The 22,756-nt window shown below is 40.9% G+C and overlaps 2 protein-coding genes across 6 annotated transcripts; one reads left to right on the top strand and one right to left on the bottom strand.

Annotated features, from left to right (window-relative positions):
- Window positions 1-1,017: 1,017 nt before the first annotated feature.
- Window positions 1,018-8,565, top strand: dnttip2 (deoxynucleotidyltransferase, terminal, interacting protein 2). Its single transcript, XM_020081074.2, has 7 exons — window positions 1,018-1,177; window positions 2,551-4,691; window positions 5,624-5,756; window positions 5,861-5,956; window positions 7,011-7,175; window positions 7,320-7,429; window positions 7,927-8,565. Exons 1-7 carry the CDS (start codon window positions 1,103-1,105, stop codon window positions 8,021-8,023), a joined length of 2,817 nt encoding a protein of 938 aa, XP_019936633.1. The 5' UTR covers window positions 1,018-1,102; the 3' UTR covers window positions 8,024-8,565.
- A 105-nt stretch (window positions 8,566-8,670) lies between these two features.
- Window positions 8,671-22,279, bottom strand: spata6 (spermatogenesis associated 6). 5 transcript variants are annotated; one of them, XR_011240614.1, is made up of 12 exons: window positions 21,997-22,279; window positions 21,389-21,526; window positions 20,796-20,844; window positions 20,626-20,667; window positions 20,374-20,498; window positions 18,582-18,662; window positions 15,548-15,982; window positions 14,752-14,873; window positions 14,058-14,160; window positions 13,815-13,855; window positions 13,261-13,424; window positions 8,671-10,484 (listed from the first exon to the last, which is right to left on the bottom strand). XR_011240614.1 is itself a non-coding variant. In XM_020081077.2 (12 exons), the coding sequence occupies exons 1-11, from the start codon at window positions 22,081-22,083 to the stop codon at window positions 11,989-11,991; spliced, it is 1,302 nt and encodes a 433-aa protein (XP_019936636.1). In that variant the 5' UTR covers window positions 22,084-22,192; the 3' UTR covers window positions 8,671-10,484; window positions 11,952-11,988. The 5 variants fall into 5 exon arrangements, 4 of the variants coding, with proteins under 4 accessions (XP_019936636.1, XP_069378181.1, XP_069378180.1 ...); XM_020081077.2 differs by lacking the exon at window positions 14,752-14,873 and adding an exon at window positions 11,952-12,025 and having other exon boundaries at window positions 21,997-22,192; XM_069522080.1 differs by lacking the exon at window positions 14,752-14,873 and adding an exon at window positions 21,763-21,842 and having other exon boundaries at window positions 21,997-22,131.
- Between the last annotated feature and the right edge of the window lie 477 nt (window positions 22,280-22,756).

Genomic DNA, 22,756 nt, shown 5'->3' with positions numbered 1-22,756 from the left:
GCAGGATTTTCATTATTTTTATAACCTATATTGCATCCAGTATGTCGTCCATCTTTATATATGGTCTAATACATATATCTTAAGCAGTAACATGAGTGCACTCTTATTATACATTTCACTTAACATCTATCATGATCAATAACCCAAACAGACAGTCAAAAAGAGAAATGCTGAAAAATAACCTGGGTCAGATAACTCCTTGGATTAAATCAGAAGGGGCAAGTCTGGGTGTTATGTTAGACTCTGATATGAGTTTCAAGGCCCACAGTAACAAGGCGACCGAAATCTCATTTTTCCACCTTATCAACATAGCAAAGGTTCCGGCCATTTAAAAATCAGACAGAAGCTGATTCATGCCTTCATTTCTAGCTGACTTGATTGACTTTAAGGTTCTCCTCCGTACATACAAGGCTCTGAATGGGCCAGGACCGAGTTACTCAGCGGACTCTCTAGTTAAGTATGTTCCTTCTAGAACAGTGAGGTCATCTGCAGCAAGTCTATTAGAGGTTCCCAAAGAAAATCAGAGATGCAGCTGTTGTGAGCTATGCTCCAAAGCTGACAGACTGCCGCTAGATATCAAAGCAGCTAGTTCAGTAAGCGTCTTCAAAAGAAAACTTAAAACCCTCTCTTTGCTTCAGCATTTAACTAGATCTTACACTTGCCCACACTCCTGCGCTTTTATCAATGTGATCACTTTCTGTCTTTTCTGTTATCACGCATTTTTTTACTTTATTTAATTTGTTTTACTTTTAAAATTTTCTTTGCTTTAAAATATCATTTTAGCATGTTCTTATGTTACTTAAAATCTGAATTGATTTCTTTCAACATGTTTTTTTAAATTAACATGTTTTTACTTTTATCTCTATTGTATGTAAAGCACTTTGATCTTGAGCATTTCTTGTATGAAAGGTTTATTATAGTAAGTATGAGAAATATACGTGCATACAAACCATAGACTGAATATAAAGAGATAAAAACGCAGTCTATGATCACTGCTCTGTGATCGTCTGCTCAGGCCTCTCCTAATCTGTGACGCGATTGGTCGAGTCTAACCTTCATACCGGAAGTGAGAAAGAAGCGACAGGAGTAAGCGTCGTCCAAGATGGTGTCCACCAGGAGAAGTGTGCGTGTGAGCTCTCCAGCTAAAACAAACCCCGACCAGTCCTCAGACGTCCCGGTACGTGGAGCAGAGATGAGATGTAAACGTGTAAATGTTCACAGATGATGTGAAGCTTCAGTCTGAGCTGAGGCGAGTCTGTCACGTGGGTTTTAACACCACTGGCGAGAGAGACACGTGCACACGTGTTTGTTTCCTGCCTGGAGTTTGTAAATGTCTGGATGTTGTTGTTCAGAGAAGTTTAATGGTAAACATGTTTTATCCATCGTGAAGCTCAGTCTAGTTGTTACTCGCTCAAACTAAACCGTCATCATACGGATACTGTAAAACACGAGAAGTGCAGGGAACTGATCAGGGCCTGAACTGAACCAATGAGGGGAACATTTTTACAGAAAGAAAGAAAAGAGAACACAACAACAAACAGGGTCATTATACAGTTGTCCCTAAAATTAGAATAGTGTTTTAATACACGGAGATGTTCAGATGTATGTATTGATTTATATGTTAAAAGTAAACATTACTTTTCTTTCTTGTGACATGTTCATCGCACGTCTGCAGATGTAAGTTATTTGAGGACACAATTACAACTTTAATCAGTTGTTCCACGTTTATTTTTGATTCTGTTACAAACTCAAGAGTTTAGTCTCCTTTGAGATCTGAATGAAAATGAATGTGTCTAAACTGCAAAGGGGGTGTAAGCTCGTATTTGTAGTTGTTTCCCCCACAAGGGCCTCTATTTATAAATAACCCATAAATCAAGGTCCTTTATAAACATCAGTGTATGCAGTGTAACATACGTGTAGATTATACATATGATTAAATGTGTGTCAGTCTGTGTCAAATCCTCACACTTCCACAGTTTGTAATGAAAAACTCCATGCTGATTTACACAAGAAACCTATATAATTTGTATGATTCTTAGTGTCGTAAAATAACTTTTTAATATCCTGTATGACTCATTAATGTTACAGCACATCATAGCTTGACCTTTGGTTATATTTCATTCTACTTTTTTCTTACAGTAAACAAAAACACAAAATGATGATTAAATTGAAGATGATTGTTTGTGTGATGGCACAGACCTGCATTATCATCCATAAACTATTAAAAAACACATTAATGAGCAACATCATTGCATCATATGTAATGTTCTGTCATTATTCTGTAAAGTCACTGGAGATCAATAAATGTGTAATAATACGCAGCATAAAATAATCCCCAATAAATAAAAGCACTACTCTCCTCTGCAAGGTAATGTTTACAGTTCATAACTTCACCACAGATAAAGAAGTGATAAAAAGACAGAATGTAACACACTGTTGATTTTAGTCTTTGTTAGTAATAAGAAAAAAGTGGAATAGCAGCAGCCCTATCTTACTTACATTGTGCTGTAGAAACATCTTTTTACAGACTCTTCTCTTAATGTCACGCAGGCCACTCCCTCCACTGGTCGGACAACAAGGAGAACTGCTAAACGAGCAGAGAGTCCTACCCATGATGCCCTTGTGGAGACCAGCAGCCAGCTTGAGAAAAGTGAGAGTGTGTCTCCAGCATCTCCGCCACCCTCCTTGATGAAAAGATGCACCAGAGCTTCCAGACTCCACAGTCCAGAGCAGCCCTGCACACCCGTGGACTCAACCCATGAAGGAGACGTGTCAGACGTAGGGTCCTGCTGCTCTGCGTTGTCCGACATCGAACCACTGGTGTCACGGACCAGAGGCAAGAGTAGAACTCTCCGGACAGTCAGTCCGGAGGATGAGGAGATATCTGAGGTGGAGTCGTGCTCCTCTGCAGTGTCTGCATTGAATGCTGGTCAAATTATTCGCAAGAGCACCAGGAGAAAGACATGTCCTGACCCGGCTCCTGCATCCACTGACCCGTGTCAGGCTCCTCTTGAGGCAGAAGACGTCAAACAGATGCTGGAGACAGAGTCCTGCAGCGCTGGGGCTTCTGAATCCAAGAGAGTCACCAGAAGCCTGAGGAAAAGTGCTCGCGCCAGATCAACTGCTAATCGACAAACTGAAGACTCGGAGGTCTCAGATGCTGAAAGCTGCGCATCAAGTGTCTCAGGAGCTGCAGTTACTAGGTCCACAGCTCGCAGAGCCACGAGATCCAGAAGATCAGCACATCACATCCCCATGGACCTAGACGAGGCCTCGGACTGCTCTCGTTCCCCTGCTCCGAGAGGGCGACAGACCAGGGCAGCAAGAGGAAAGGCATCAGTGACTGTGTACGAGAGTGATCCCCCGTCTCCCAACTCTGATGGCTTTGAGTCGGGGCCCACTTACAGTATAACCACTCGCAGGCGGGGCAAGGCACAACCCCAAGGCCCCAAAGCCTTGGACTCGGACTCTGACCTGACGGACAGAGGAACTCCCTGCAGCAGCCGCACGGGCTCAGGGAACAGCAGTCGAGGTGTTCGGATAACTAGAAACTCTGTCAGAAGTCTTTCTATTGTTCTAGAAAAAGTCAGCGAGCCGACGGAGGACAGCTCATTAAATGACTCCAGGTTAGAAAGCACGCTGATCACTGAGGACGCAGACCGCACACTGTCAGAGGAACCTATGAGCCAAACACCAGAAGAAAAAGAAGATGTGAATGGAGCTGATCTCACATCAAATGGGGCAGATACAAACGAAGAGGAAGAAGTTATTGCGAGTACAGTTGATCTTGCGTCAACTGAGGCGGATGCAAACAGAGAGGAAAAGGAAGAAGTTATTGTGGATAAAGTTAATCTCACATCCAATGAGGGGGATACAATTGAAGAGGAAAAGGAAGAAGTTATTAGTGAGCCTGCAGTAATGGTCAAAGACCAGCAGGAGGAGCCATCTGCTGAAAATAAAGACAAAGACACATCGGAGGTGGAAATGATGCAGGAAATGATCGAGTCATCAGAGCCGTTAAAGCATTGCCAATCAGTTACAGTAACAGAATGTGAGAAGGCCTCTGGAATCATAGTAGTGGAGGAGGAGGACCAAACCATGGAGGTAGCTGATGTGGGGACACACTCGTTACAGGGAGATGAGGCTGTGGATAAAGATGCAGTTGTAGAAACTGGGCCCAGTGATGAGGAGAAAATGGAAGTGACCACTGTGAACACAGATGCTCAGCAGGTGGTCGACTCCAGCGAGGTCCAAGTCGAGTCCATTCAGGTAACATCGAGCCAGCAACTAATCATCACACTGGATTCTGAACCTGAACAGCAGGAGAAAGATGTCGTTGTCCAGAAAGCTAAAGTCATCAGCCTTCTGGAGAGCAGCGATGATGAAGAGGAGGGGGACATTTCTGGAGACGAGGAGGAATTAGGGTCCGGGAAAGAGGAAGAGAGAGCTGGACCGTCTAAGAATTCTGAAGCAGCCGCTGCATCAGTGGGAGGACTGTTTATGGTCGACACGCGGCCCGGACAAGAAGCTGACGAACATTACTGCAAGGACAGACTAACAGAGGACGTGGAGGCCAAAGAAAGAGAAGATGAACAGGAGGAGCAGGATGAAGAGTTTGTGGATGAGGAGGGAGATGATGACGATGACGACGAAGATGCAAAAATCCTCTTCTCGTGTCGCAATCCTCAGCTGTAAGTGAAAGAGCCTCAGAACAGCCTCAGACTGGTTCATTCACACAGGAATACACACATGTACTTCAACACACAGTAAAGTAAATAACGAAGTAAATAAATCTGCAACATGTGACTGTTTAAAGTACGATAGTGACTTTACACAATATTTTTCATGTTTGCATAAAGGAATAGTTTTGAGAATGAACTTTATAGATGGGAAGGTAGATCAGAAGGGAGGGTATTCACACTCCCGTTCGTTCCAGGTTGCTATGACTACGAGCCTACAGCACATTAGGTCCTTCGCTAAAGTTGTCCCTCGGAATTTAAGACACACGCAAATAATTTCCGCACGTGGACTCGCTGCATTCTACCGAAAGAACCGTATCGGAAATGTTCTGTTCGGATACATGTACCATGTCATGTGGAAACATCACCTGTGATCATAATAATGATAACTTTATTTTTACAACACTTATCTAAACCAAGTTACAAAGCGTGGCAAAGAAATGAATGAATAATAATTCAAAAAGGTTCAATTAAATTTTAAGTGCCAAATCATAACATATAAAGAATTCACGCAGAAATCAAACAGTTCCCACAATGAGAAGCACTTTTAGAAAAAAAAACTCATTAACTGAAAGAAACCTCAAGCAGAACCAGACTCAGTGTGGGCGACCGGCTGGGATGAGCAGAGTAAAATGGGCAAGAGAGAGAGAGAGAGAGAGACCAGGAACAGCTGTGTAACCATCACATTGAATCTCCATCAGACCGGTTGTTAGAATGGAAACAATAATCTTCGGTTGTACCTTGGTGTCATCAGGTGTTACAGCCTTTTAATCGCAATAATATTAAAAGCCGGACCTGGGGGTTCGCTGAGGCTGAAGTTAGATGTGAATCACCTCAAGACGCATGTTAGTACCAGGAATGAAGTCTGTGTCCCTTTGTTTCAGGAGTGATTTTTCCACCCGCATCGACCCGGGCATCAAAATGAAGCAGTTGGGGGGTTTATACATCAACTTTGGCGGCAGCAGCAGCTCAAAACCTGCCTCCACCTCATCCAAGGAAAAGAAGATCCAAGATGAGGTAAATGTGTGACTCATTGTTTTTGAATTTGTCCTCCTACCGGAGCAGTGGACTGTTTGGTGCTCTGCAGTATTGACTATTGATTCTTTTGTTGTGGTCCACAGGTGATGAAGAAAAGTGTGATTGGACCAGAATTTGAAAAGATGGATGCGGTGCCTCCGTACAGTGAATCCAAACAAGCCTTAAAACTGAAACACAGAGTAAGTTTTCTTTTTTTTTTTTTAGTACTCAGTGATTCAGTAAGTTAGATGTTTATCACCTGCACAGTTTATGTCAAAGCCAGTTGGCCATCTGTACAATTTTACCGGGGGGGGGGGATGGTCAACAACCAAACTGTGGCTCCTGTGAGCATCATCTACTGCAGGATGCTCACCTGAACACACACATTCTCCATCTGCTCACACAGCCCCCTCTCGTGATGGCTGAGAGGGGATGGCACCACTGGCAGGCTGTTCAAGCCATTTTCAGACAAGAGCTCTGGAGAATGTCCAAACAAATGGATCCTGACTTTCTCTGGTGTTTGCCTTTCACACATGAACGCAGTGGGACACTCTCCGCTCAGACGTGTTCACAACAGCAGAGAAATCTCAGGAGCGTTTAGGTGAGGGGCGGCGCAGCGGACAGTGCCGTATAGAGTTAAATCTCTGCGGAGATCACGTGTTTGTGTTTACAGCACATCAACACTGGGGTCAGCTCTCATCACCTAAAGCTCTCCTGACATCTCTGGTGTCTCCTACGTCTATGGCTCCGCTTTTTCACCTTAAGATTTTCTTTCTGCGGCGGCTGTGGCTGCATCCCAACGTGTCCTAGGGCAAGATACTGAACCTCGATTTGCCCCTGATAGAAAAGGTGCTGCCCATAGATGTGTTGTATGAACATGTGTGAATAACAATAAACTAAAGCACTCTGAGTGCTCATCAAGACCAGAAAAGCTCGATATAAATACAGACCATTTACCATTTTTGCTTCGTTTTTGCACACTCCCTCGCTGCGGAGGCTCTCCCGCTGTCTTCTCATATGGGCCACATTATCCAGAGTCTTACATATACTCCTTCCACAGGATGACAGGAGATTCTCCTGAGTTCAGGCCGTGTCTGTGAAAGCAGCTGTATGGGGATGTTTTTATTTTGGTCCCCACACATATCATAACTGATTTCACTGATGGTACTAGAGTTTCTCTGCTGTCATCATACATATTGACGTGCATCCAGTGCTTTTAAAATGCTCTCTGGTAACTGAACTGTTGTTTCCCAGGCAGAGAGGGAGAAATCCACAGGAGATGGTTGGTTCAATATGAAAGCCCCTGAGCTCACTCAGGAGCTGAAAGGAGACCTCCAAGTCCTGAAGATGAGGGGCACCATGGACTCAAAGAGGTTCTACAAGAAGAACGACAGAGAAGGTTTTTCCAAGTATTTTCAGGTAAGGAAAAAAAAACACAATCATTCACATTTACTTGGAAACATAATCATGAATCTTCATCTTTTAACCTTCCAAAGGATTGTAAAATGAATCACCCCCCACTGTACACTACATATTATATCTATCCATGTTTTATGTGTACAGGTTGGTACCGTGGTGGACAGTCCAGTCGACTTTTATCATTCCCGTGTTCCCAAGAAAGAGAGGAAGAGGACGATGGTGGAGGAGCTTCTGGCTGACGCTGACTTTAGACAGTAAGTTGAGCCACACAGACAAACAGCATCAGTGTGTGTGTGTGGAGTGATTATGTCCTGCATGGCTCAGTGTTGGAGAAGCAGCGTTTCTTCAGACAGTCATTACCTCTTTGTCATTTTAAATAAAAACTCAGCAGAGTTCATACCTCAGTCCCTGTATGAAGTACATTTAAATGTACTACTTTTTATTTGGATCTAACAACAAATTCAACACTCCCATTTCTCAACCACCAATCATAGTCAGGAGCGTCTGACCGGGGTCAGTCATTACTCATGCACAATAGCGGCGGTGCAGGGAGGGGCTTCAGAGACAGTTTTGGAGCTCAGCAGAAAATGGGAGGAGGGGTCTATTTTCGAAATCCCACTGACTGCACCTTGAAGGCAACTGTTTGTATTAGTAACGAGTGGTGACAAACCAAGTGTGGCATCACTGACTCTGACTGTCGACTCTCTGAAATGTGAATAATATCAAATCTTATTTTCCTCTTCCCTTTTAGTAAAAACAAAAAGAAATACCAGGAAATCATGACAGAGAAAGCAGCACAAGCAGCCGGCAGGAAGAACAGGAAGAAGAATAAATTCCATAAGAAGTGAATGTAAAGACTTTGAGTGGATTCAGCTCCTGTAGCAGGAGGTGGATTTTTGTCGATGATTGAAGGTTCAATCATATTTTGGATCTGGAACCTGAAGCTTCAGTGAATCCTTCTCATTTCTGACCATCTCTGAACATGGACTGAGGTTGTATGTCAACTGAAACATTGTACAAATCAAGTGGATTGAGTGATATTACAACTTGTGATTATTTTGTAGTGATTATGGTGCAGGCTTCTATTCACAAGTATAACAACAGATTTTTAATCACATCGACGTGTACACTTTGCTGTGCAGAAATTATTGTCATCCACACAACGCATCTAACATTAAAATATTTAGTTTTGACTGGAACCAATGTTTGAATGTTTCTTCACATAACATTCTGAAAATACAGATTGTCACGTAGAATAAAATATCGCCGACAAAAACTTGTGTTTTTTATCATGAAATGCTAAGGTCACACCAGAAACGTCACATTATTCAACCTTTTAATTTTCTGTTTTTGTAATAACTGAATAAATACACAATGAGAACCAAAGAAATATTAAAAAGTGATTTTGTTTCATAATAAAAGAATGAGCAGCAATGAACTGAATTAGTTCAACACATTCAAACATGACTTAAGAATCACAATCAACTCCAAGCATCCATTTAAATGATCATTCATTTTAATATTCAGAAATATTCAAAAACACTGACAATATTAATACTGAGCAATAACTAAACATTAAAAACAACTTCAAATAAAGGATTTTATAGGAATTTTTAAATTGACAATATGCTACCTGCATTTGAAAATACAAACTGAAGTCTGGTGAAACATGTTCCAGAAACAGTGTTAAAAAGAATAACTGCATTATTGGCCAGAATTTTACTGAAATGCATCAATTCAACAAAATGTTTTAACAGCAGTAGAGAGTGCATTTTATCATCAAATCAGTGAAATCTGAAGTTTATTCAACAGGGAGACCTGTTCAGAAAACTGCTCTGGCCATGATCAATTAAAATGACCTTTATAAAAATGCCCACTTTAATAAAATGTTACTGTCACTGCAACAACAAGCCAGAGATTTATATCATTAGCTATTTTACAGGAAAAGCAGTGCAGAAATCATCAGTCCAGCTCTGACAATAGTTAGGTATCCATCAATATGAGGAATACACAAACAGTTTGACCATTAATCAGATCCTTTGCGCATTAAGTTAAATGTACCAGCTGCATTGAAGGAAACCAGATCATTCAGTGTAATCACCGTCTGTAAATATAAAACATTTCCTTCACTTAATATCAAATGAATCTAAGAACACAGCTGCACTTCATTTATCTAACAGTGATAATAGATGCGAGCTCCTTTGTTTAATACTGTCACATGGGGTTTTGTGCCTCTGCTCCGGCGACAGCCAGTGGCCATCCGTCTGTTCCATTCTTGTGAAAAAGTTATCTCTACAACACCTTGAGGGGATTTCTTTGAATTTGGTACAAATTCCACTCAGATTCAAAGGTCAAAGGTCACTGTGACCTTACAAATCCCTTTTTTTGCCTTTTTAACATGTTATCTTAAGAATGCCTCGAGAGAATCCTTTCAAATTTGGCACAAATGTTCATTTAGACTCATGGATTAACTGATGTCAGGGGTCAAGGTCACAGTGTATCCAGTTTATTACTATGAATGCAATATGTTGGGAACCCCTGGAGGGACTGAAACTGCACTGGTTGCTTGAGCGAAACAACAGCAGGGTGGTAATTCTCGTTTTCCACATTCTGACATGTTACAGTAGGAACAACCTCTGTGCCAGGAGCCGGTGTACTCAAACTACATACAGATTTAATTTTACAATATTTAACATGTTTCAGCGTGACACTGGATCTGACTTGCTTTATGTTTAAGGCTTAATTTTATTGTGTCTTTCGTTCAGAATTCTAGTCTTGTTCCTCTCTCCCTTAAATCTCTACAGTGGCTCTTGGCTTCCTCTTTGTTTCTCTTTTGTGTTTCGAGGGATGATCTCTCAACAGCTGCAGCTTACATCCACCATGTTCCCCCTCCACCTGTTTTAAAACAGCCCAGCTGACGGGTGGGAGGGAAGAGGAGCTGCTACACACAGTTGAACATCACTTGTCTAACCGTAATGACAACAAAAACTGTTCAGCAGGTGCCTCGAAAGGTTTTAAATGTAAATGAACATCGAGCTGAGACAAAGATAAATGAGTGAGTCATGAGTCTTTAGCCTTAAAAAGTGCGTTAGTGTTGCATCAACTGGTTTGTGCAGCCAGAAGAGGCTGATAGCGATTGTAACAGTGAGAAATCTTCATACTTTAAATGATTCAGTTACTTTTAGATCAGAGGCTTAAAGGTCGAAGTTCACTCGGTGGTCCCAGGTTGTTCTGTGTGTCTGCAGGATCCTCTGGACTCGGCTGTGGATCTCCTCCCAGTGGGATGGACTGGGCTGACTGGTCTGGAGCCTAAGAAAAACACCAAGATACAGAGAATATACAGTTACAGATAATATAACTCAATTAAGTTTAATTACATCTGCCAAGAAAGTTATTTTTGTTTTACTGTTTGTTAGTTTAACACTTTCCTTAACTTCTTATAAAAGGGCATTTTTGAACATTATTTGCTGATTTCTCAGAGAATCAGGCAAATTTAAGAGACTAATATTTGTCATTTGGTACAGATTCAAATAAAAATCTGGATCTAGAGAATTTGAATGGTGAATTGGTGAAACTTTTACTCTTTGAATTGTCGGAAAATAAGCCGATACTTTTAGGTACGGATACTTAATTCCTCCTCAGTTCTGACCCGGCTTTTTGCTGCATGACGTCACTTGCCCCCTTTTCCCTTTCACGACAAAATTCTGTCCTATCACAAAGACCATATTGCACCAAAATGTTACAAAATAGTGACATGTGGTTCTAACTGTTCAGGACACAGAGTTGTGATGATGATGAGAAACACATCTGCACATAAGAAAAGCTACAACCACTGAATGTCTGAATTCACTCAAATAGTTTCAGCTCTAAATAATATTTCTCACAAACACTGCCTGACTTCAAGATGTTGTTACAATATTACTTTTGTCCACTAGTCTGTGCTGTAACCTAACGTAAATCACAGTGAGCGGCTCTAAAGGTGAAACTACCAAGACACTGACGTGCTTTAACGTGTGCTGTGGTCAACAACATTAAAGTAGTTTGAAATAACCAACTATGTTTTCCTCATGTAAATGTTCATTTTGATTTTGTCTCCTCTACATTCAACCCTTTGTGCAAAACAAGTAATTTCTCAACTGACAGAACCAGCTGATCTGGAGGCATAAACATGTTTCCTCTATACGATATAAATGTGTGTTGAAGTCGGCCACGGGCAGCGGTGAAATGACAGATTGCACTGACAGACAGATATGGATGAGAGGCAATACAGCAATTTATTACTGTTCACTTCTGTCTATTTGTCAGGAGTGGAGGGGTGATGGCTGACTGACGGACTGGTGTCTTGTCCAGAATTGCAGTGTGACAACAGAAGGTGTTCATGTGTAATCACTTAAACTCACTACCTGCTTCAAAAAGTCATCAAGGACAAATCATCCAGAGACATGAATAGACTGAGACTTTCGGGCTTAGGGGGCAAACGTTGCCACTGGCATCTGTCATTTTCTTTATACATCAGAGGCTCGTGGCAAGACGTGCTCCTCGCCGTGTTGAAGGGAATCTACAGAGGCTCGATCTAATCTCCCGCCCTGCAACTCCTGTCGCGTTTTCAATTGAGAGAAAAGTATCATTCATTTCCTACAATTTACTTTGCAATTTAAGATTGCTTATTGATTTTAATGTTTACTTATGGACTGAGCTGAAGGGACGGGAGAAAGGAGAGCAGAAGCAAATAAACAAACAAATGGAACATCGGTCCCATCGGTGTGTTCAACTCACTGCTGCCATGATCGATGACAAGGTCTCTCTGGATGTATTAAAGCATGCATCGGGTCAAATGCATCAGGCTCAAGCTGAAACACAAATCAATACCATTTTCCTCTTTGTTTTCTTTTCTCTCTGCCTCTTCTCTCAGTAATGAACAAACATGACAAGACATCAGCTTCTGTAATTTAAGAGGTGGAGGGGAATTCATCCTGCCTGTCGAATGTGATCAAAATTAAAGATTGGACGTGTATGAGTGCACACACGCACACACACAAAGCGGCGGCAGTGTATGACTAATGTCTGGGGGGATTGCCATATATTTGCTGTACACAGTAATTGGAAACTCATACAGGTGTCTCTTCTGCTTTTAAGATCCTTTAAGCAAACACAGATGATTTGCACAGATGGATCGAATAAATTCAGGGTAAACACCAAGAAAAAAGAGTGTTTGAATGTGTGAATGTTTTTTCCTCAGACGTGAGTTTGAAGAAAATCTGCTGGTTTTGTGGCAAGAGAAGCCAAACACAGAGCTCAGAGGTGATGTGGGGAGTGCTGCACAAATGTACATCTGAAGGTAGAGCACTTTACTTTTAAGTAGAGAGTACAAAAAACATGCAATACTTCTTACTGTGCAAAAACATCCACTGAAACATATGTAAGCATTCCTGTATGTGTCGATGTGGAATGCGGAGTTAGAATTTTGCTTGTTTTGACTAACAGCTGCAAACTAAACTGGATGAGTTGGATGCATTGTTGTGCCCAACAGGCACCTTTCACAAGACCACATTCTGACAGAGACTATGATATGCAGGGAAGTTTTGTAGTGAACAAGCTAATAGCTAAGAAGCTGAAACCTCATACAGAAGGAGAATTTGAGCAACGAACCTTTGCCAGTTTCAGTGTCAGTTTGTCTCTAAGAACGGTTGCAAAGCAGATAAATATAAAAAAGATCGAGCAAGCACTGCATAGCATTTCTTGTGTGAGGGATGACTGCAGTTTGATTTGCAGGAGGAATTACTGTCTTTGCAAGCAACGCGCGCTACTACCAAAGGTGAGGATTTGCCTAAGCAAGATCTTTTTAGCTAAAATTAGTATCATCATCACTACCATCTGACATTAGACACATGTCAAAAGTGATCATTACATGAGAGATATATGTCTTAAATAATTCAGTATACTGCACAAAGGATGTCATAATAATTAAAATGAACCTTGAAAAACGTTCCTAACCCCTGGTGTAGGAAGTAAAGATCCAGTTTTATAATTGGTATGACGATGATAATGCAAATTTTCAGGGTCAGGTTGAGGGAAATGTTTTTACCTTTCTCTGATGGAACGGTTGCTGAGATCCAGAGGACGTCCGGAAATTGGCGTAGCCAGGGTAGATTGAGCGGGATCAGAATCTATCACAGAGTTTTTGGTCTGGGCTTCATGTCTGGACCGTGTCTCTGGAGACAACTGTGCCCTCACAGATCCTGACTTCACCTGGGAGAGGCCACAGGGCAACAGGGTTTAAGAGAAAGTCAAGAAAAATTTATTTTAAATCAAGGAAATTACTTTTACAATAAACTGTATTCATAATATCAAAATATATTTTCAGTATAAGCAGGCACATTTACAATTGTTATGAAAAATATGTGCTAGGAAGACACTAGTGTAAATGTAAAACTGTCTAAACAACACAGCACCAAAAAACATAATAAAACAGAGCCAGTGGTGTATAAATACTGTATTTGAGTAAGTTCAGTATGTAGTGTGTTTGTAAAGAGAAACTTCAGTACACACAACATTTGAACACTTTGCTACTGATGCACTGTTGCATTGAAACAGTAGCTTACTGTATTTGTTGGTCTAAAATGTAATGATTAGACTTACTCTGGCTGTTCTTGGTCTGTAACTACCCAGGAGGGAAGAATCTACAAAGAAAAAGACAAGTTAGAGTTGTATGAAAATCACAGCAGCTTAAGGACTTCTTCTGTCTGCAGTGCTTTTTCAGAAATAAAAAATAAAGGTGATGGTTTGAGCCTTCACTCCACAGTGATCATCAAAACTAAAAAAGCACAATATAAATACAAACCATTTACCGTAAATGATTAAAGCATGTATAGCCTACAGTACCTGTTTGATTTACTGAGAAGCAAAGAGAGCGTCGACGCATGCTGCTACTGTGGGGGGAGGAGGATGGAGTTCCCACCACTGAGTCACTACTGCAACAAGAGACCTGGTGTAAAAACATGACAAAGAAATAACTTGCTGTTAAACAGAAAAACTAACACTGTAACTTGAAATTCCACAAGAAAAATGGATATGTTTTGTCTTCTGTAATGAATGAAATAAATCAACAACAGCAAACATATTAGTTTGTGCAGTCGTCTCAACCCCAAAGCATTTCACCAAGATTACAATCAGGCATAAATAAAAAAAAAGATGTTCACAGAGTAATCACCTTGGGTACAGAACCTCAAACAACATCGCTCAGGTTATCTTCAGGAATGTGCTTCCCTCTACACACAAACCCCAAACCAGGAGTTGAGGCTCTGAAATGTGCACTGATAATGCATTCACCATGGGGCTAAGCTACTTCATTAGGTATCTATTTGTTAATTGCAGCTTGACTCACAATTACCAGGGTTAATTGTCGACATGAGACTCCCCCAGGAAAAGCAGAGCAGGAAAAGCATGCTCCTCTCTTTAATAAAAACGGCAGTTGTATTGAAGTGAATTTCCATTCATGTGTGTGACAAAAACAAACAACTCTGTACCTAATCATTCCCTTTAATAACAGCATGCAAGTGGATTTTGATATTCATACCTCAGGATTAGATTTGATGTAAATGAGGACGCGGGGGATTCAGTGGGGAACAGAGGGAAGGAGGAGTAGAGGACTAGAGGCTGTGTTGTTCTTGTCCATCGATTGTATATTATTCCCCAAGGCTGTGTGATCAGAAAACCGTTCCCTTTTATATGCAAATCTCTCATAACAATTACACGGTCATAATTCAAGTGTTAACAAATAACTGTGTACCAGCCTAAACACAGGTTCTGTGCTATTAAAGAACACACCAGCCCCTGAGTGAGGATAACAGACCGTATTACAGGCGCACACAGTGAAACATTTTCATGACGTCAAAATGCATTAACAGCTCAGGTAAAAAGATTAACACTGCTCTTATTATGCCCTCCACTTAATCTGCCTGATAGATTAAGTCAAATTTTGGGAAGCTCCCGCTGAGGTTTGAACTGCATCAATTCAGGATCCCATTAACATTATAACCCCTGATTACTGAACATGTGTATTACTGGTATTAAATAGACTCATAACACTTTTTTTATCTGTATCCTTCACTTTGGAGGAATAAACACAGATCACCTGCAACATTAAAACCAGCAACTGGTTTTTACTGTTGTGGCGGATTGGTGTATTTTTGGCCCTGAAGCCATGGAAAATAAATACTCTAAATATTTTAAATTCAGTTTTAAATCAAGACATCGATGGATCAGGATGAACACATTTAAAAACAGGTAAGAGATATAAACAGATCCGCCACAATATAGAAAGCATTTACCAGTTTTAATGTTAGCTGATCGTTGTATTTGATGTTACTAACCAAAAAGGGAGGCTGGCTCTCAGTCTCCTTCCTGAAGTGGTGAGGCCCCAGCTGGAGGTGGCTGAGCCTCTGCCTGGCGTCCTCTGAGAGCTGGCACATCTTGCGGTGAGTGTAAGGGGACAGGGCTCGAGTCCTTGAGGAAACCGTGGGCTGCTGGTAGCCACAGTCGACAGAAGCTTGTTTTCTTTCCTTCTTGTTTTTCTGGTGACTGTGGCCGGGTGGGGATGAAAAAGGAGGAGGATGATGTCTGGATGATGATGATGGCAGTGCAGAGTTTGTAACGTTCGCCTCAATATTTAGCTTTTCTTTTCCACCTCTCAGAGAGACGTGGTTCCCATCATCCGTCTTGGAGAAATGCCTGGACGGTGAAGACTTCTTCTCTGAGCTTTGACTGGACAGGGTTAAAGATGGCTTCACGGGAGAAAGACAGCAGCTCTGGGGAGGCAGGGACACAATATGAGAGAGAAACACAGAGAGAGAAATGTTTATATGCTGTTCTAACATGTCAAGCTACTCTCTCAGGTCTCCACTTCGAGGTGACACACACACATTTGTCTCAGCAGTTCAGATTTCTCTGCAGACCGCAGTGTTATTCCTTCACTGAAGCACCAGGCTTTTTAGCCATTAAGGCAGCTGCTCTCACTTTGTTCTCTCTGGACGAAGCCATTAAACCATTAGCTAATCATTCGGCTTAAGTGTTACAACAACAACAGCTCTCACAGTCGCCACTTCCATGGAGACAACCTCTGCAGAATTACTTCAATAACTCTAATGGCCACTAACATCATTCTCCGATGCAATATCCCTCTTCCTGTGGGTAATGCCAGCCGGGGATAAATAAGTTAAGATAAAATGTTAATTGCATTTGATGGCCATCTCCAGTCTAATATTATAAAGAGGCATTACCTGCCTGTAAATAGAGATAATCGAAAATTCCCCTAATTGGGGAATCACACAACATTAAAACTATTTCTAAGAGAAACGAAATTATGAATAAATCCTCATTAAGGTTGCCATTTGAGAGTGGTCTGATTTAATGGAATTAAGACAAGTATGCCCTTCGCTCCACTCATCCTCCACCATCTCACACTTTTTCAGTTCTTCTCCTCTCCACTGTGGACAAACCACGACTGTCACTGTTCCTGAGTGGAAGAAGCAGCTCTGATTTGATTAGCAGATTTTGGTATTAAGAACAAAGCTTTGTCTGTGGATAATCAATAAAAACAATTTTGGAATTAAAAACTAGCAATATAAATGAGAATAGAGATATAGAAGGAGAAGACACTGGGCAAAACCTGCACTGCTAAAAAACTGGGCGTATATTCACAACTCCAGTTTCAGTTTTTGGGCAGTTTTTTGGAAGTTGCTATCTGTCTAAATCTATTAAAACATGGTTTGTCAGCTGGGGGGGCTGACAGTCAGGGACATGCCTACGCTGAGGAGCCATTAGGAAAGAGAAAATGGAGAAATTCTACTGTCTGACAGCCACAGCGGTGCTCTGATCCAGACATCCCCCGAGGGGCCAGGAGAACATTCTGACAATCTTCTTTGCTGTGAATGACATCCCATTAAACAAATAGCTTAGCCTGGGAAATGCTCGGTGGTGTTTTAGGTACAACATGCCAACCACTGTGTGATGGATCATGTGGTACTAAGAGGATTGTTTGTGAAAGACTTTCATTCATCTGTTTTAAAAAAACAAAGAGTCTGCAATCTAAGGATTCAACAATTGTCTCTACAAACAGTACAACAATATTTAATTTCATCATCATTTGATAGAAAGTTGATAAATCTGAAACAAAGCTGAGCGCAGAGAGAATGTTTGGCAATTTTGCTTCAAAAATGTCTATTAATCATTTAGTAAAAAGCTTTGTGCTAATTGATAATTTAATAAGTCAGGGTGTATCAGCTCTGTGTTGAAAACAGTGGATGAGAAGCTGACAGAGAGAATCACAATGAAGAAAATCTCTTAAAGTTATTATCTGAGACAATGAGAGAGAGAGGACACACGTCTATGAACCATTCAATGTCAAGTATCGGGAGACGCAGCACATCTGGGTGATGAGGACAGGATGGAGGTGTGTCATGCAGAATTCTCTAGAGTGCTCACAAAATTGCAATGTTAACTTCAACCGCCTCAAATCTAAAAAAAATATGACCCTTGGTTCAGACTTCCAGGTGTAACCCTGAGTCTGCCATGTCTCCTCTCATCCTCAACCCAAACAGACACAGTGGTCACCGTGCACATCCTCCCCCCTTCCCCCGCTGATATCTGATCTGCATAGGTTGCTGATGTAGGCTACTTTTTGATTTTACAGAACCCTTCAGAATGACAAATGCCGGTTCAGCCAATTACCTTATAATCAAACAGTTTGAAGCTCCTAAACTGGACTTAAGCAGAACAAGTGGGAATCAACCCAACTCTAGGACACAGTGGAGGAGAAACATGTCTGTAATAGTTAAAGTCAGATACTGACTGACTGGTTCTGTGACAAAAAAATTGATGTAAACTCCAAGCTAGTCAGAGATGTGAGAGAAGTCTTGCTATCAGCAACACAGATCTGCCTCCACGTAATTACATTCACAAGGATAGAACAGATACCCTTGAAACACTGCCAGTATGGATAGATAGATGCAGTAGCCATGGCAACAAGAGAAGGTGCATATGTATGATGAAAACAAACAAATCCGATGGTAAACGATACCACTCATTAGAGCCCACTGGAGATGAATCGCCAGCGTGGTAACTGAGGTCAACACTTACATCGGGATGAGATGAGAGTATGTTTTCTAACTTCAGACACTTCGAACTGTCTGGTACGACCATTGCTCGACTTATGAATTTGAACTGTTTATGTTTTGACAAAGTTGTTCGGAAAGGCCACAAACACACAATAACATTTAGATAGACTTGTTCCAGAGCATTTTACACATCAACAACAGATGTAGCCCCAGTAAACCAAGAGCACACAAAAGCCCAACAAATGTAAAAAAAACTACATAGCATGTGTGTGTGATAAAATAATATACGTACAGACGAGGCCGGCCAGCCTTCTCTCCCATCACTCTCCTCTATGACTGATGTCGTTGTAAACTCCACTTTGGGGGAGATTCCCTAGAGGGAGAGAGACAACAGGACCAAGCACAACACCTTGAACAGTGAGATAGAGACAAAGGGACAGATAAAAGAGCTTGTTTGCTGCACCAATTTACAACCACAACACTTCAATCTACGCATGGCTTGAAAAAAAACCCAACAAATTGCAGAACAGAGACAGGCTCCAGTGATGTTTAAATAATATGGCATTCAGAGAGAGAGACATCTAAATTGCTATGTAGGCCTTCAAACACAAACACATAAAAGCAGCAGTGAGGGGAATGGTGTTTAAAGACATTTAAATATGCTGGTTACTGGAGGATAGAAAAGTAACCCGCAGCCAAGGAGAGATGGAGCAATGAAAGAGGGAGAGAAGGTAGAGAGGGACACAGATGATATAAGAGTTGAGGTGATAGAAAAGCGAGGAGGTTCTTACTTTTTTTGCAAAGACAGATGACAGATGTACAGGGACAATGCCATCTTGTCTGAATAAATCACCTCACTTGGTCCGAGATGAGACAGTGCTTTTAAATTAGTTATCTTGGTAGCGTACCTGCCTATCATGTGCACATATGTACGAGCCACTGAGATTAGAAGGAGACTCACTTAGAGAGAGCAACAATCTTCTCAGGTGTGTGAATGACGTGTAATATTTTCCCTCAGGCAAGTTCACATGGTGAGTGAAATGTGGGTTTACATGTGAATTACAAATGAACGACTGACGAAAATACCCTCGGCCTGTAATTCAACTGTAGCTCTGGTACATTAGCAGGCGTAAATGACGTGATACACTTGTGCCAACATTCATCAAGTTTATTTTTTGGACTAAAGTGGGGAGAAAAAAAGAAAGTAAAAATCCTTCACTTTTACTCCTCTGCAATATTAGGATTATAAGTTATTCATTAAATGTTTAAATTTTAAGTTGTTTAAGACTAGACCAGCTTGTACATAACTGCAGTATAGAGACAAACACAAGTCACTTTTCAATGTAATTGTGCAAAATATCATTAATCATAATGAATAATATGTTAGCTGAGGCAGCGTAATTGAGAATAGTAATAGGCAACAGCACATATTTGCATTTGACGGATGTTACACCACTTGTTTCCTTTTCTTTTTTGCATTTATCATAGCGGCAAACAACAAGAATAAATCTGGAATTGATTTTGTTTGCAGTCACTTTCCATGCATCTTCATTTTCTGAAATAGTCAACGTGGAACTAAATTCTTCTTATTATACAATTTCTCTGACGTACCTCATCTACCAACAGGTGAATCGGAACAGAACAGAATTTAGTTTCAGGAAGTTTCCTCTGGAGTGTTATATTTTTCATATGCTAATTACCGCTGGGGATATTAAGGATTTTACACAAACTAAATCTAATCTCTATAAAATTCCAATTGTATGTGTTTTTGCAGAATTAACCATTTTAAAGAAAGTAAAACACAGCAGATGTAAGGGAAATCCATCTGTGACAGGCTGTTCCTTCTCTGAGCATGCATGTGATCCATTTTGTGAGAGATGCTCTGAAAAATTACTTTCTGTTTTAATGTAAAATTTGTCACTTGATAAATCTTGCTTAATACTCACAGTCAACAAAAATAGTTCTTATCCTTAGTTGACTCTGTAGAATATGTAAGTGTTATTCATTTTTTGATGAATATTGACGTGGGTGTTAGAAGGAGGATTAATAAATAAATAAAAAGGAATAGATGGAAAACAGCCTACAGGAAAGAATGAGGACTTCTTCATCAGTATTTCTCTCTCTGCCGCTCGTTCTCCTGAGTTCAGTCTGGGACCAGGGTACAAGAAATCTCTGCTGCTTTCCTCCATTGTGGCGAGGATCTCACCCCCTAAAAAGGTACACAAACCGACAGTAAACAGGGGCACAAACACAAACAAACCAAGTTAGAAATCCTGTTTTGCAGTGTAATGACTGGATACAGTGGAGACTTAAACCAGCATCATCACAAAACGTACCTGGAGGCACCAACTGAATCAGCTCAAAAGATGTTGTGTCAGCTAAGAGGAAGAAAAGAACAAATTGACTGTGAGCTAATGATCAGTATCACAGCTAATAGCCTATAAGCTTGCATAGCATAGGATTCAGGACTAAGAGATGAGGAAGCAAATCCCAGTGGGCCATTTACCTTCGAGGAGGTCAGCTACATCAGCAGGGTCAACAACACCAGGGAAAGTCTGGTGAAACAGACAGAGTGCAGACAGATCAATAGATATAACAACACGAGACAGACTGCCCGGTGTCTTACTCTGTAACTCTCCCAGAGGAGAAGAAGACCTCTTCTATCAGGAGTTAGGGCAGGAGCATTCATAATGGAGGGCTGGAAATGTACATCTTCAGACTAACAGCAAAACTCTGCTCATGTTGCTTAATTAGCTTCTCACTACTAAAAAAGAGACGAGCAATTATGACTGAAAGCGGCCTCGACTGAATCCAAGTGCAACTAAGCAACAGCAAACGGCACAAACATAAGCATAAGGATTCAAACAGAAGAAAGAGAAGGAAAACACTGGAAGGGAGATTTATTTTGTGCTTTATCCACTACATATAATATGAACAGATGTTAATATCCCAGAAGGGTTTCAACATGAAGATAAAGTATCATATGCATTTCTTTTTGACATTGTACCAAATACGCCACAAGTCATTTCACCAAATCTGAAAAAAGACACCACAGAGAGACAGGAGTCCTACAGTTGAATGAAATGTTACTGTTCTCACCTTGACAAACACCATTTTGTGGTGAAAGAGCAAAGGGAAGACAGGAGGCAGACAGGGAGTCTTCCTGTACTGGCCCATGATACACACGCTCAGGTAGATCTTGTGCTTTCTAGACAGCAGCTCTCCTGGACATGTGACCTGTAAACAATGACACACAGATTCCGTTGTTGTCTTGAACGACAAAATATAAGAAAGTAAGAATTTAACCAGATAAAATAAACCATTTACATACATGTGTACAGTAAAGACAAATACAAACACATGACATGCTCTGAATGTGTCCTCGTACTGAAACACGAGCAAACCAAGCATTGTGGGACATGTAGTTTTGTGGATAAATGCTCAACAGCAGATGTTAAATATCTAGATCTTACTTCTGCTTTTACTTCCTCGTGTCCTCGTCATTATCTGTAGAGATGATCGAATTATTGAATCGCCCATGTAATTCTGTGGGCTAAATGCGTTCGTTACTATTTACTAGTTAGTGTCTTCAACATTTGAACTCATAATTACGGATAATAAATAAATAGGCGTTAGCTACAGGTTGCGGACGTTAGCTTGCTAGCAGAAGCAGCTCCAGTGTTGCGGGTGAACCGTGTGAGACTCACCGTGTGAATGTCCAGCTGAACTTTACACTTCAGAGACTTCTGGCGAACTTTAGAGGAGGAAAACTTCTTCTTCTTCAGAGAAGCCATTCAGACAACTTTCAAAGTTCGTTGTCATAGCTGCCAAACACCGACGCTCTTCTTCGTCGTTGAGCTTTAACACTAGACGAATTACAACAGAGACGCTCACTACCGCCACCAGCTGGTACGGTATTCCACAAATAATGTCAAATTAGTCAGAATCTACCGAAACATTAAAATTATTACTTAAGTTTTATTTGTAGAATATCCACGAGATGAAAGTGTATTTCAATTATTCTGAGGTTTTGAATCATATCTCTGATAGTGTAACAACATATGCTACTGGTTCTCCTCCCACGCAGCATGAACATCAGCTTTACTATATATGTGTGATTATACTGTATGAGCCTGTACAGTTTAATCCGGTGTGTCTGAATCTTTTTATTATTATTATTCTCTAATCTCTCCTTCTCCTACCTGCACATGTCCTTTTAACAAGGTTAAATTCCATAAAACCATCGTCCTTCCCTCTCATTTTACCTTTGACCATTTTCTTTCACTATCTGTTTCGTGATGCTGCTGAATTCTGTCCTGTTTGAGAAAATTGACAAATCTGAGTAATTCTTTTTGGCCTCTTTTACAATCTTCTCATTTACTTAGATTACCAATATGTCCTGGTATTTTTACTGTGAGAGTCATCTTTGAATCTTTGAATACATTTGTTGTTGATGCATCCGTGATG

This window comes from Paralichthys olivaceus, chromosome 3, assembly GCF_024713975.1.
Source record: "Paralichthys olivaceus isolate ysfri-2021 chromosome 3, ASM2471397v2, whole genome shotgun sequence".
Taxonomy (NCBI): Eukaryota; Metazoa; Chordata; class Actinopteri; order Pleuronectiformes; family Paralichthyidae; genus Paralichthys; species Paralichthys olivaceus.
Note: the sequence above shows the minus strand (reverse complement) of the source record. Positions and strands in the feature narration are given on the sequence as shown.

Coding starts and splice junctions, on each gene's coding strand:
- spata6 (XM_020081075.2), bottom strand. CDS start 22,083: ATGGCTTCTCTGAAGAAGAAGAAGTTTTCCTCCTCTAAAGTTCGCCAG. Junction 15,983..18,581: donor AAGGCTGGCCGGCCTCGTCT/GTACGTATATTA, acceptor CTGCCTCCCCAG/AGCTGCTGTCTTTCTCCCGT. Junction 13,856..14,057: donor CTTCTCAGTAAATCAAACAG/GTACTGTAGGCT, acceptor TTTTCTTTGTAG/ATTCTTCCCTCCTGGGTAGT.
- dnttip2 (XM_020081074.2), top strand. CDS start 1,103: ATGGTGTCCACCAGGAGAAGTGTGCGTGTGAGCTCTCCAGCTAAAACA. Junction 4,692..5,623: donor TCGTGTCGCAATCCTCAGCT/GTAAGTGAAAGA, acceptor CCTTTGTTTCAG/GAGTGATTTTTCCACCCGCA. Junction 7,430..7,926: donor GCTGACGCTGACTTTAGACA/GTAAGTTGAGCC, acceptor CTTCCCTTTTAG/TAAAAACAAAAAGAAATACC.